The sequence below is a fragment of the Chinchilla lanigera genome, unplaced genomic scaffold (genome assembly GCF_000276665.1).
Source record: "Chinchilla lanigera isolate Chin_1 unplaced genomic scaffold, ChiLan1.0 scaffold00095, whole genome shotgun sequence".
NCBI lineage: Eukaryota > Metazoa > Chordata > Mammalia > Rodentia > Chinchillidae > Chinchilla > Chinchilla lanigera.
In genome coordinates, this window is record NW_004955496.1 from 530606 (window position 1) to 543640 (window position 13035).

A 13035-nucleotide genomic window follows, 5' to 3' on the forward strand; every position below is an offset into this window, starting at 1 on the left:
AATCTTAAAAAGAAATGAATAAAAGAAAATGAAAAGTGTGTCTGCAATTTCCTACACACCCAGGAGTATGGATTGGCAAAGATTCTTTCTTTCCAGGACCTGTGATATTGGAAATCACCAGGTACAGGGAGGGAGGGGCCCCTTGGAGACTGCATCCTACTTCCCAGCAGAAGTGTCCTGCACCACCCACCCCTCCTTTCTGTCCCTCCATCCTGGGCCAGGACTCTCCTGCTCATGACCCTGACACATCCCCTGGCAGTGGCAGATGTCCACTCCGACGGCAATGCTTGCAGGGGCACCGTCAGCAGGTGCTGTCCGCTGTCACCCCAGCCCCTGGGAAACCATCTGGGCAAGTACTGCTGCCCACTGTGCCCTCCACGCCCAAACCCCACAGCTGAGCTGTCTCAGGTCTCCAAACAACGCCCTCCACTGTGGTCCCTGCTGCTTCCGTCCTCCCAGTCACCAGGTCCCCGAGCTGTGTGGGCCCTCAGTCCTCTGCGTGGCCTGGCCCCAGCACCCAGCCGCCCTCCAGAGCTCTCCCCCAAGGCCATCTGCCCCAGGGAGACTCATCTCAATTCAGTCCTTGCTCCAGGGTCGCAGCTCACCTAATCTGTGGCTTTCTCCATGCTTCTGGCTTCTGTCCTTCAGTTGTCACCAGGCCAGTGGCCTCCCTGCTACCCTGTATGTGTGGAGTGTGGTCCACCTCACAGCTGGGGCTGGCCATGCGACTGCTCTGTGATTGTCTCTGAATTGAGGGTTTCTCTGTGCTTTTTAGGCTTCCTGTCACTCTTTCTTGATTCCCAGAGCTCTTTCCCTCTTCCTTCTTCAAAATATGTATGGTATGATAGAAAAATGCAGTGAATGTTTAAGTTTTTCAAAAAATTTATGACAGTAGGATACATATTGCCATGAAGCACCCCTACCACCACCACCACCAATACTTGCTTTGAATACACTCATCCCATTATTCTTGACACCCTCTGCAGCAGCTCTGGAGTCCTCTTTCCAAAGTGTCTTTAGTTACACTGTTCTGGCTGCCTCAGTGTCCTGAGTGGATTCCAAACATTGACCTTCCATGGTCATTTTGACTTTGGAGGGGAGCCAGGAGTCACAAGGTGCCAGATCCCATGACTAAGGTGGGGGGGGGGACACAGCGTCACATTTTTATGAAGCTGTTTTGCTGTTGGATGGCGTTCAGCAGCATTTGCCATATTTTTTTAATCACACCTGATAAAGACACTGAACAGGACTTGCAAAGCTGTTTCAGAAAGTGGCAAGAGTGATGGGCTAAGTGTGCAAAGATGGGGAGCATTTGGAGGGGATTCATGGCTATGTGTATTTTACTGTAACAAATTTTTTTAAGAAATACACGTTCAACACATTCCCCCCTCTCTGCAGTGCCTCCTTTCTCACTCGGCTCTTCTTGCTCACAGAGTCACATGATAGACGCATCCATGCCACCACCAGGTCCAGGACCTCCCAGGATGGGCTCTTACGAACAGGTAGGAGGCAGCTGCAGCAAACAGCTCGGTTACTCTCCACTGCTTACCATCGCTCTTGTAGTTCTCTCATCTTTTCCTTCTAGGCAGTAAAAACTTTGAAAACAGAACCTAATCATTTTCATAACCCAAATATCCCAGGACAAATGCAGCCCACTCAGTGGACACTGACAATATGTGTGAAGAGTGAATCGATAGGATTCTATTTTGGCATTGTTTGGCACATCCAGCATTAACTGAAACTTTGCTTAATTTTCCACTGATACCAGTTCTTAAACCAAATAATACACTTTTCTGGATTTCAAATCATATCATTTTGATATAGGGGAAAGAAACACCCAACCTGAAATTTATCTGGGATGAGTTCATGTTCTCTAAAATTGAAGAATGAATTTTAGGAACAATGGAGGTTAAGAGTAGAATATATTTATTGGGCAAAAGAAAGCTTCTGTCTGAGAGAGAGAGAGAGAGAGATGGAGGGAGGAAGGGAGGGAGAGAGAGACACGTGGAGACAGAAGGGGACCCAAATGGGTTGAACCTGCCTTTCTAGGGATTTTTATAGAGCAAATTCATGATGCAAGGTGAGTCCAAGGTGGGAAAAAATGGGAAATCACAAGGTAGGCATGAGGTGGGACAAAACTATAGTCAACCAATAAGATTACGAGTACAAATGCTCAGGGTAAAATTGATGAAATCGGAATCAAATGGGGAAGCGAGTAGCAAGCAGACGTGTATACAGAACAGGGGCTTTTCCTGAAGTGGATTGGGTTAGTGACTCTTCCTGGCTTTTTCAAGATGCTTGCTACCTATTTAGAATATCAGTCCCTGATGTCCATGCCTAGGGAGGTTTGTGAATGCATTTGTTTAATCTTTTGCCTTGAGGTCTGGCCCACAGGGGAAGTGTCTGTCTCTCCTGCAGTTCCAAGGTATCTTGTCTTCTGCACTGGCTCCTTCAAGGGCCTAGCCCTATCTGACTGCCTATAATATTCCTATCTAGCTCAACTGCCTACAGCAATTTATCTTAAAGATCTATGAGCACTTGAGAAAAATACCTTTATGTTTATTCAATCAAGTACAATCCCTAGTAAAGAGAGGAAGAAATAAAACATTTTTAGGAAGAAGGGCCATAAAACCTCTACGGTGGATCTGGCTACTTCAATGTAATAATATTTTGGGCTTCTTTACTTGTGTTCTTCTACCCCTTCTCTATCCATTCATTTAAAACTCTAAAGCTTAAGGTTAAGGAACACAACTTCTTAGTCTATTGGACAATAGAAACTCTGCTACAACATAAAAAGCTTAGTTTCATATGGAAATATGCTTCGTCAATGGTCATTGCTATGTTAGTCCACCCTTCTTAGGTTGAGTTCTGCCTTTTACATTTCAGTAATGGTCCTAATTCTCCCCCTCCAAGAAAGGCTAAGTCAGACAGCAGAGATATAAAATTAATGTATTTATTGGCATCTACTTTAAGTGGCCAAGTCAGGATTACTAAATCAAGGGAGGTTTGGATTATATCTTGATTGCATTTATCTTTTATAAGCCTTTTTATTATTTAAGAGTAATTATATATTTTATAAAAGTATGTAGTAAGGTTGCTGTTCCTATATGTTCAAATATGTCTAAAATACTAGTAGTCTCTTTTTAAAACTTAACTTAAAAGGATTCCATTGCAGTGGTAAATCCAGTATGTTTTCAAAGGCAAGATAAAAATTTTGTATGTGCTAACAAAATCCAAAGTTGGCATACAGTTATAGTTTCCTTCTGTCTTTTTGTAAATATGAATTTTAAGTCATTATGCTGTTTCTGAAACAATAACTCATGTATATTTTATTTAAGCAAAAATTATCTCTTTGCGCTATTGAGTTTTCTTTTCCTTTTAGGAGCTGCACACCCTGAGGTTCAAGGTAAATATATTTTTATCATAGAAAATATTATAGATGAAAACAAGGTGCTTCAGTTTTTATGATATATGTATAACAATATGGTGTAGCGCTTCTTTACCTTAACTAAAAATTTTTAAATTGCCTTGCATGTGAGTTGCAAGGTAAAAATTTTATTAACATTTTAGGATATAGAGAAACTGAAGCAAAACTAATGACCTATTGTGTTCTTATATTTTCGTCTTTTTTTAAATTTTTTTTTTTGGTACCGGGAATCAAACTCAGGACCTTGCACTTTCCAGGCAGGCGCTTAGGCCACTGAGCTATATCCCCAGCGTGTGTTCTTGTATTTTCATATGACTAATACTGAGCATGGAATCTGCATGGTGTGTATGGGCAGTCACTGCAGGTTCAGAACAGTTTGGGCACAGAGGCTTTCTCCAGTGTGATAAATTTCCAACCTCACATCCCTATCCACAGCCTAGTGACCAAAAACCAAGGCGTACACTTTCCTGCATGGTTTACTTTAGCTAAACACCTCCCTCTTTGATTTCTTCCCAAAACCAAGGCAGCTCCTGAGGAATTTGCCACCAGTGGAAATATAACATGTTTTCTTATTTACTTGCATCAGCAGGGTCCCCAAATCTCCAGCTGTTCAGGGCCACCCTTTTCTTAGTTATTCGTAAAAAATGACTCAAGTCCCCAGCCCACGCACTGCCCAAAGCTCACGGTCCTCATCAGAACTTAGGCTTCCTGGGGGACTAACTAGCTCAAGATCACCCCTTGCCCTAAATGTCAAGTCTCAATTTTTTGTACTTCCTCTCATTTTTCATTTTGTTCACTGAAACAGCCATCCCTTCTCACCCCCATGTATTCTTTTCCTTCTTTCTTCTCTCCCTCCTTTCCTTCCTTCTTTGATCCAGTTCAGACTTGAGCACCAAAGGGATGAGTGACTGATAATCCTTGGGTCATTGTACTTCATCCTGCTCCTCTCCTTCCTTGCCTCTTCTTCCTCCCTAGCCTTCTTCTCATTCCTCTCCCACATTGCGTCCCTCTTTGTGTGAGTCAAAAGGTGTGTCATTTTGCTTGTATGCCCTCTTCTCCAATATGCACTGGTATTGTGCAGGCACACATGTTTAATTCACATAGCACTATCATGGAGCTCATTTTCCTTTTTTCTTTTTCAAAAGCAATATACTTTAAAAGTTTTTTTTTTTCAAAGTTGCTGTGTGTTCATCCACTCTGGGGCTCCTAACTACTGTATAAAATACTCCACTGTGTTTGTCTTTCACAATTTACCCTCTCCGCTTTCTCTGCAATGGACTCAATCCACAATCACACTAGGATGAATACTGTCTCCCTTAGATGTGTGAGACAACCTCTTTGAGTGGAAGTTAAGAACCTCCACTCAGCTTTGCAGTGGAGAATTGAACTTTCAGGTACGTGTCTCCTGAATTGGTTACTAGTGCTTGTATGTTCTTTGGCAGAGCTGTTAAGCACCAGTCTTCATCTCCACTAGTAATGCCTGAGAGTTCTCCTAACCTCACCAACACCTAGCATAGCATGGCTTCCTGATTTTGCTCAGCTCCAACTTGCACATGATGGTAGTGCTCACTAACTTGATTTTTTGGTAATAACCAAAGATTTGGGTTGCAGACTTTAGAGCTGCATTAGCTTTTCTAGTTTCCTCTTGTTTTCCTGTCCACTCACTATTCAAATTTATTTCACCAGTTCATATTTTTTTTTTCTTTTGGTACCAGGACTTAAACTCTGGACCTCACACTTGCCAGGCAGGCACTGTGCTACTGAGCTATATCCCTGGCCCTCATATTATTTTCTTAATTTCAGATTTCTTTCACAGCAGGTTTCTTTCTTATTGTCTTGTAGATATGAATTCCTTGTCAGTTTTACACATTCCAAGTACTTCCTTCGATTTTCTCCCCATCTACCTATTTACCAATGGTGAGGTTGTTGTTTTGCAACAGATGTCCTCAGTTTTTGTATAACTAGGACATCAACTGTCTTCCTCATGCCTTTTGCTTCTGAAGATTTGTGCTGTGTTCTGGCACCAGCGCATCTCAGCTGCACTGGGCTCCCTGTACTTCCCTTTGCATCTCTGACACAGGAAAGTGCTTCCGTGAATGCTCCTGAACAGTCTCTCCCATCCCAGAGAGCAACTAAGGTGTGTGGCGTAACATACTCCTGTGCACTGTCCCAAAGAGAACTTGGGAAATCCAGGAACAAACTTGCAATTGCAGCCGCACAGTGACGTTGCCTTTCTAGGTTCTGCTGTCCCCAGCCTGGTCTGTGGGCAAAGCTGAGCAGCGTGGTTGGCAGGGATCTTCCCGCAAGTCCCCAGATCCAAGAAATTATGGCCCTTTCTGGGGCAATGCTCTAGGATGGCAGACCGAAGAGGGAAAGAAGTCCCATGGGCTCTAAGGGAGGAAAGGAGGCTTTGTTCTTTCCTTGACTTCTGCATCCTAGATGCCTAACATTAGCCATACCTGGTACTGAAGCCAGGGAGATACTGTGTAGGCACGACCTGAAGAGCTGTTGCTCACGTACTGTGAAAGTAGCTTTCTCCATGTTAGCTCTAGGCTCTGTTGGTCAGTGTCAACGATGGCTCCCAACCTCAGGGAAAGACCCAGGAGTGCACAGCTGAAAGAGCAGCTCTGACTTATGTGTATTGACAGCTCTAACCACTGGACACCGCAGCACCGTGATTCTTGCCACTCACTTGTACCAGGAGACGTCTCTGGTTTGGGCCAGCAAGAATTTCTACAGAGTTCTCTTGAGCCTTTTCAATTACTCAGCTATAGAAATGAAATCAGATGATGTTTTGGGGGTTTTATACAGTTCTTTCAAAAGGAAAGGACTATGTAAAACAACCTGAGTGTGTTGAAGCATGCCTGGAGCATGCCTGTAATTTCAGCACTCTGGAAGGCTGAGGCAGCAGCTCACTTTCCAACCTAGTTTAGATGAGTTAGCAATCTAAGGAGACTCTGTGGCAAAATGAAAAATAAAAAAAGAGTGGTGTTATAACTCAGTGTGAATGCCTTGGGTTCAATTCCAAGCACTCCAAAAGAAAAAAAGCAGGAAATGACACATTCTAAGAAAAAATTATTATTACCAAAGTGTTTTTAATAATTTAATTATCTTTAGAAACATAACTTTAAATATTGGAACTTTCTGTCTTATAGAAGAAATAGAAATTTTGACTGCAGATATGGACACAGGTAGGTTTATCTTATAAATTTTTACTGGTGGTTCATTGGTTTAAGTTTGCATTTTAGTGTCATATACATGTATAAAAACATATAATTTATTCAAACAATTATTAATTTTGATATAAATTGAAAAATGTAACACTATTCTTTTCTTATCATTTTTAAGAAAAATAAGCATGAGCAATTCTTGAGAATTGCTTTTTAAAACTGAGTTAATTTATATGACTAATTTTTTTATTTATATGACTAATTTTGAAGTGATAAAAATCTCTAATCCCATGTAAAGTTTTTCTGTTGGATACTAACTTTGCCAGGTCAGTTTTATCAAAAAACCCACCAGATTTCAAAAATAATTTATGTCATGCTTTCTAAAATAGAAAAATAATACACATTCATAGAATTCACCTATTCAAGCAGGAATCCTGTTTGATGATTTGTACCCTGGCCAGATGTGCCCTAAAAGAAAATATAAAGCATTAAGTCTGTTGAAAGATAGTAATTTATCAGAGTGTTTGGGCCACACAGGCTGTGCTGTCTTGATACCATTATTTAGTAGCCGTACAACCTTAGTGAAAATTTTAACATCAAATTAGGAATAAAGTAGCTCCCTAATTTAGAGGTATTTAAAATGAAATTCATATAAGAGTCACTTGTAATTTCCAGGCCCCAAAATTAATTACAATTTTTTTTAACTAACCAATAAGTGAAAGATTTAGCTCTCAAAGCTATAGATACCAATCAAAAGGAATTTTCAACAGGCCAGATGTGGTGGCGCACGCCTGTGATCCCAGCACTCGGTTTTCAACAAAAGCCCTTTATTTTCTATGCAATGCTGATTTTCAGATACTACTCAGCCTGGTCTCCTAGTCCTCAATGGTTGAGGCCTCTCTTCTTTCAAAGATCCAGGCCAAAACTTAAGACTTTCATTAATTCTTCCTCCTAAGCCAGTTTTGAGGAGGGGTGAGATAAAAAACCTATCTGGTTCACCTATTCCTGCTGGTGAGCCCCAGATGACTGATAGTAATAGAGTCTCCTCTCTGACTTGGGGCTAAGAAACAGGTTTACAGAAATGTCCATGGCATTGGAAATAGAATAAAGAGAGTATCTTGTGCTCTTACTTTCTCCCTTTGCCATCAATTCTCCCACAAGTTCATGTCTTAAGCCTTGTTGTCCCGTATCTTCTCAGTGACCAATCCGCCCTGTCCACATGCTCACAGACGGGGACACACACACACACACGTACATGACAGTGTTGAATGGCAGGTGTGTGCTGCTGATCCAACTGTTCAGGGTTTTCTGGAATATTACCTTGGGTTTCATATGATAATTAAGTGAGATAAACTCAGAGAGTAAGTATGGAAGCTGCTACATACAAAGAACTCAATACTCATATCATAATATTAACATTGATATTATTGAAAAGAGATCCCCGTAAATCACTAGAGAGTAAAACATATGTGAAAAAGATGCCATCTTTCCTGTCGTCAGCTTATTCTGAGCTTCTCAGAACATTACCCTGCCTGAACTGTCACAGTAGGAATCCCCGGACTGTGACACTGCTCATCTACAAGAGGCTGCTAAGTGCTTAACCCCTTGGGCAGTTTCCCTCTGCCCCAAGTCCACATTTAGGAAGAACTTTAGAGACTCAAGCCAGTGTTAGTACTAAGCCAGAATTTTTAAACAAAGTAAACAGCAGAGTTTAGCATCCGAAATAATTTATTAATGAACCTGTCCTGTTTAGTATTAACTATGACTCTGCTGTTTTTGTGGCAAAGATAATCAAGATGTGGGTAATGGGTCCAAAATAATTATACAATCTCTTCTTTTCTTGAAGAAAGAAAACGGATAAAGTCCTTATTACCTAAAATATCCTGTGGAGTTAAAAGACCTGTGCACACTCGGCGGAAGCGAATTGTGGGAGGGAAGCCCGCACAAGCGGTAAGCTTAGGTGCAGAGCCCCAAGGCTCCCTTCCTGGGGAAAGTTGAAGTAAAAAAAAGTCAAGGGTGAGGGGTGATGCGGTGATGAGACTGGGAGGCTGGCAGTGTGGCTATCTGAGGGCCACCTCTGTGGGTGACCACCTGGTAGAAAGGCAGTGACCACACGAATGTCTTTCGCAGGGCGACTTCCCATGGCAGGTGGCAATCAAGGATGAGAATAAAATCAACTGTGGGGGAATTTATATCGGTGGCTGCTGGGTTCTGACAGCTGCACACTGTGTCAGGTAAAAGCGTCTTCACTACGTTTGAGATGTCCTGAAACAATGAGAAGGAGAAAAACAGACTGTGGTAGCTGGTTGGGGCATATCTGAAAAACCATAAGTTGCACTCTAGTAAAGGTGAAATACTTTCTAGCATTCACAGCCAGGACCCTGGAGTCCAAGACCCCAGAATCTGCTGAGCTCTATGAAAGTAGGAATGATTTCTGATTTTGCTTTTTTCTGCAACCCTGAGTCTAGTACCAGTGCCTAGCATATAGTAGATGTACACAAATATTTCTTGAGTACATTGAATGAATAAACAGAATTAACGTTTAAATAATAGTCAGACCTCTGATCATATAATGCAACCAAAATCAACATCAAATACAGAAATCTTGAAACACCATATAAATAAAAGCACCCAAATATTACATTATCTCCTAGGACATCTGTGTTTATTTTGTTCAGTTTCTACTGCTTGAGAAAGCAAAAAGTATATAGATAATACATTTTTAAAACATTTCCATGAAATTGTTTAAGTTTTGTTTCTTATGGAAAACTCATCTTATGAAATACTCCATGGTTTGGAAATGCTGGAGCAGTGGTGGTGAACGTACGGCACACGTGCCACAGCAGGATGTTTATAGCATTGAAAACTCTAAAAGGTTTACCATCAATGCACAACTAGAGGGAATTATTAGCACCTTACTTGTGTGAAAAATGAAACAAAACTGACAACAAGCAAAACTAAGCTATGATACTTTGCCAAAGTGGCACTAAACTGTTCCCTGATAAAATAATGGTAGAGAGCCAATTTACTTGAACCATGATTTGAAAATTAGTATGAAAGTAGAGTGAGGTGTGAGAAAAATAATTAGCTCCTCACTGCTTTAACAGGATATGAAAGCACCTGCTGTATTCTTGGCATAATACTGGGCACCAGGACTACATGGATTGGTTAGGCCCGTGTTAGTCTTCCTGTCCCTGGTACAAAATACTCAACACCTACAATTTAAAGGAGGAGAGGTTTATCTGATTCAGTTTCCAGTGGGTTCAGTCCATGGTCATCTGACTTCAAGGCAGAACAAGCATGGCAGAAGGGCCTGGTGGAGAACAGTTGTTCACCCTGTGGCAGCCAGGAAGCAGGGAGGAGCCAAAGGCACACTTTCCAGGTCACACCCTGGATGGCCCACCTCCATCCAGCCTGCACCAACTAGCAGCACCTTTAGCCATGAACTCATCCATGGATGAACTCACCTATGAGTATAGTGCCCCCACGACCTAACGCCTTCCTAACGTGGATCACTTTGGGGGATGTTTTAGATCTGAACCATAACAAACCCCATATCTGATTTCCAGTAGCAGAGTCTAGCAGGAGAAAAGGCCTGTAGGACTCCATCAATGTCAAGGGTCAGGCTAGAAACTACTGTAGTACCCTTTCCCAGAGAACCTGAGGAACTGGAACAGGCATGAAATTCTCCGGGTCCTCAACCACATCTCTGATAAGGTGCTGCCTGGTCACTGTGTGGACATCTACAGTGACAATGCATTTACTCCCATAGCAGCAAGGACACACCGCTTTGGGCATCTCTGGTTGTCAGTGGCTTCTTTATCTTCCTGGTATCAACCAGTTAGATGGGTTATTCCTTTCTTCATTTACCATTGACTTAAGTCTTCCATAAGTAGATTTAACCTCCATGACAGCAAGGATTAAAAATAAAATCTGGGGATATGCAGAGATCTTTTAAAGGGGAGAATGCAAAGAGTTAGAATTCCATGTTTATATGTTTCTTTCTGTTTCTCTTTCCCTTTCGGTTATAGACCTAGTAAAGCTCACCATTACCAAATATGGACATCACTCATAGACTGGATAAAACCTAACTCTGAAGTAATTGTTGAAAGAGTGGAAAGAGTTATTGTCCACGAAGCCTACAACGGAACTACCTATCAAAATGACATTGCTTTGATTGAAATGAAAAAACATTTCAACCAGAAAGAATGCATGTTCTCTAATTCCATCCCTGCCTGTGTCCCCTGGTCTCCGTTTCTATTCCAACCTAAGGACACTTGCATCATTTCCGGCTGGGGTCGAGAAAAAGGTACATGTTTTATAATTTGTTCATCAGCGTCCAGGGGTTGGAAACGAGTGGGCATAGAAATGCATGAGAACTAGTCCCCTAGTACTCAGACACAGTGCGGGCTTGTGACTTGTGTCCCTGCCCAGCACCCTGTGCTCAGAAGGGCTCCAAATTTGATTTCCTTGCTCTGCTATCATGGTCCTGAGGTTCTAAATCCTTTCTGAAGAATTCCCATCCCACATTTTGATATCGCATGGATATTGTAAATTACATATGCAGCCTTTCTCCAGACCTTCAAAGGACGCATATACTCTGTGATCCTGAAGTTAACATTGAAGGGTAAACACTTGTCAAGAACAAGATATATAGACAGGGAGACACACAAGACAGAGTGTTTGGGATCTGTGGGAGGGATATGGATGGGAGATTTAAAGGTTAGTAAAGTTGGAATGGAACAGTGGTCACTGGAGACTGGGAAGGGGAGGGGGAACAGAAAGAAGTTCTGGAGAGGCTACGTCTGCTTCTTCTGCAGTACAGTAGAGTGACCATAGGTCAAATTGCTCTATGATATATTTCAAAATGACTAGAAAAGTACCAAATTCCCAACATGTAAAATAATTAATGTTTGAAGAGATGGAAATGCTTATTACACTGATTTGATTATTACACAAAATGTATGTATCAAAATAACATAATACACCCCTCAAGATGGATAAATATTATGTTTCAATAAAGAAATTAGCCCATGGGTAAGGGAGGCAAGCCTTTCTAGGGAGTAAACTCGATATGTATTGAATCACTGATCCCCACAATCCTCCTCTTCTTCCCCAGCCCCCATGTCCCACCCTTGCACAATGAAAAGGAAAACACATGGAATTTACTCTTTGAGCTTTTCTCTATAAGAGCTGGTGACAGCTAGAAACAGATGGATAGAAAGACCTGATGAATTAGAGTTGGATTAGAATTGAACTAGCAAAACTTTAACCCTCATCTTGAAGATTTAACCTTGAAATATAGGTTTCTTTTGACCTCTTAAATTCTCTTTGTTAGCAGAAACCCTAAGTAATTTCATGGCTTACAGACCTATATTCCAGCACATTCTTTCTAACTGCTATATTGACAATTAATGTACAAGTGTTAATTTGTGGATATGAGTTGTTTGAATACCCAAGATGTGTAAAATACTAAATTAGGAATTAACTCATACAGAAAGTATCTTGCCCTTGTACCTGTTGTTTTTAATAATGCACTTTAAACATTATAAATCCTTATTTGTGACCCAGCTTGCCATTCTTTTTTCTTTTCCTTTTTTAAAATTAATTTTATTGGTACAATTAAGGTATACATAATGATCACAGTCATCAACGGGAATTTGTACCTATACATGATTTATCTTGATTCTCCTTTTTGCCCCATTACCCTCCCCTCCCTTCAACCCCTCCTCTTCTCATTTACAAAGCTTTGTTTCCATTTTAGCCTTCTTTTCTCCATTTTTCTTTTACCTTCCTTCCTTTCCCCCTCTCCCTCCTTAGTTCCCCTTTCCTTTTGAACAATTTCTTCCTATTTTACAATATTTATTATACATTTTGGTGCTTATTTACACTTTTAGTTTCTCACACCAAAGAGACAAGGTGATATTTACACACATGTGTGTGATATATTTCACTTAAGAGTATGGTTTCAAAGTCCATCCATTTAGCTATAAATGTTTCAAGTTTATCCTTCTTTATGGCTAGGTAGTACTCCATTATACAAAAAAGCCCATGCCATTTTTATCCATTCATCAGTTGATGGGATTTGGGTTGTTTCCAAGATTTGGTTATAACAAACTGTGGCACTGTAAACATGGATATGCATATATTGCTGTGATGCCTTTAATTTTTTTGGGAAGATACCAAGAAGGGGAATGGCTGGGTCAAAGGGAACTTCTAGTGCTAGTTTTTTGAGAAATCTGCACACTGATTTCCACAGTTTGCACCAGTCTGCCTTTCCAACACCAGTGAAGAAAGGTTCCCTTTTTTCCCACAGCCCCTCCAGCATTTGTTTTTGGTTGATTTCTTGAAAATAGCGATTCTTTCTGGAGTGAGATGGAATCTCAAGCAGGGCATGGTGGTGCATGCCTGTAATCCCAGCACTCAGGAGGCTGAGGC

At 41.2% G+C, this 13035-nt stretch overlaps 1 protein-coding gene across 2 annotated transcripts in view; it reads left to right on the forward strand.

Annotated features, from left to right (window-relative positions):
* Nucleotides 1–13035, forward strand: part of Cfi (complement factor I) — a 61182-nt gene that overhangs the window by 38389 nt on the left and 9758 nt on the right. For both annotated transcript variants that reach the window (XM_013505440.1, XM_013505441.1), the window contains 6 exons: nt 1434–1502; nt 3383–3406; nt 6583–6618; nt 8444–8547; nt 8728–8831; nt 10629–10906. In XM_013505440.1, coding sequence (XP_013360894.1) covers nt 1434–1502; nt 3383–3406; nt 6583–6618; nt 8444–8547; nt 8728–8831; nt 10629–10906 — 615 coding nt within the window. The remainder of the gene's footprint in view (nt 1–1433; nt 1503–3382; nt 3407–6582; nt 6619–8443; nt 8548–8727; nt 8832–10628; nt 10907–13035) is intronic.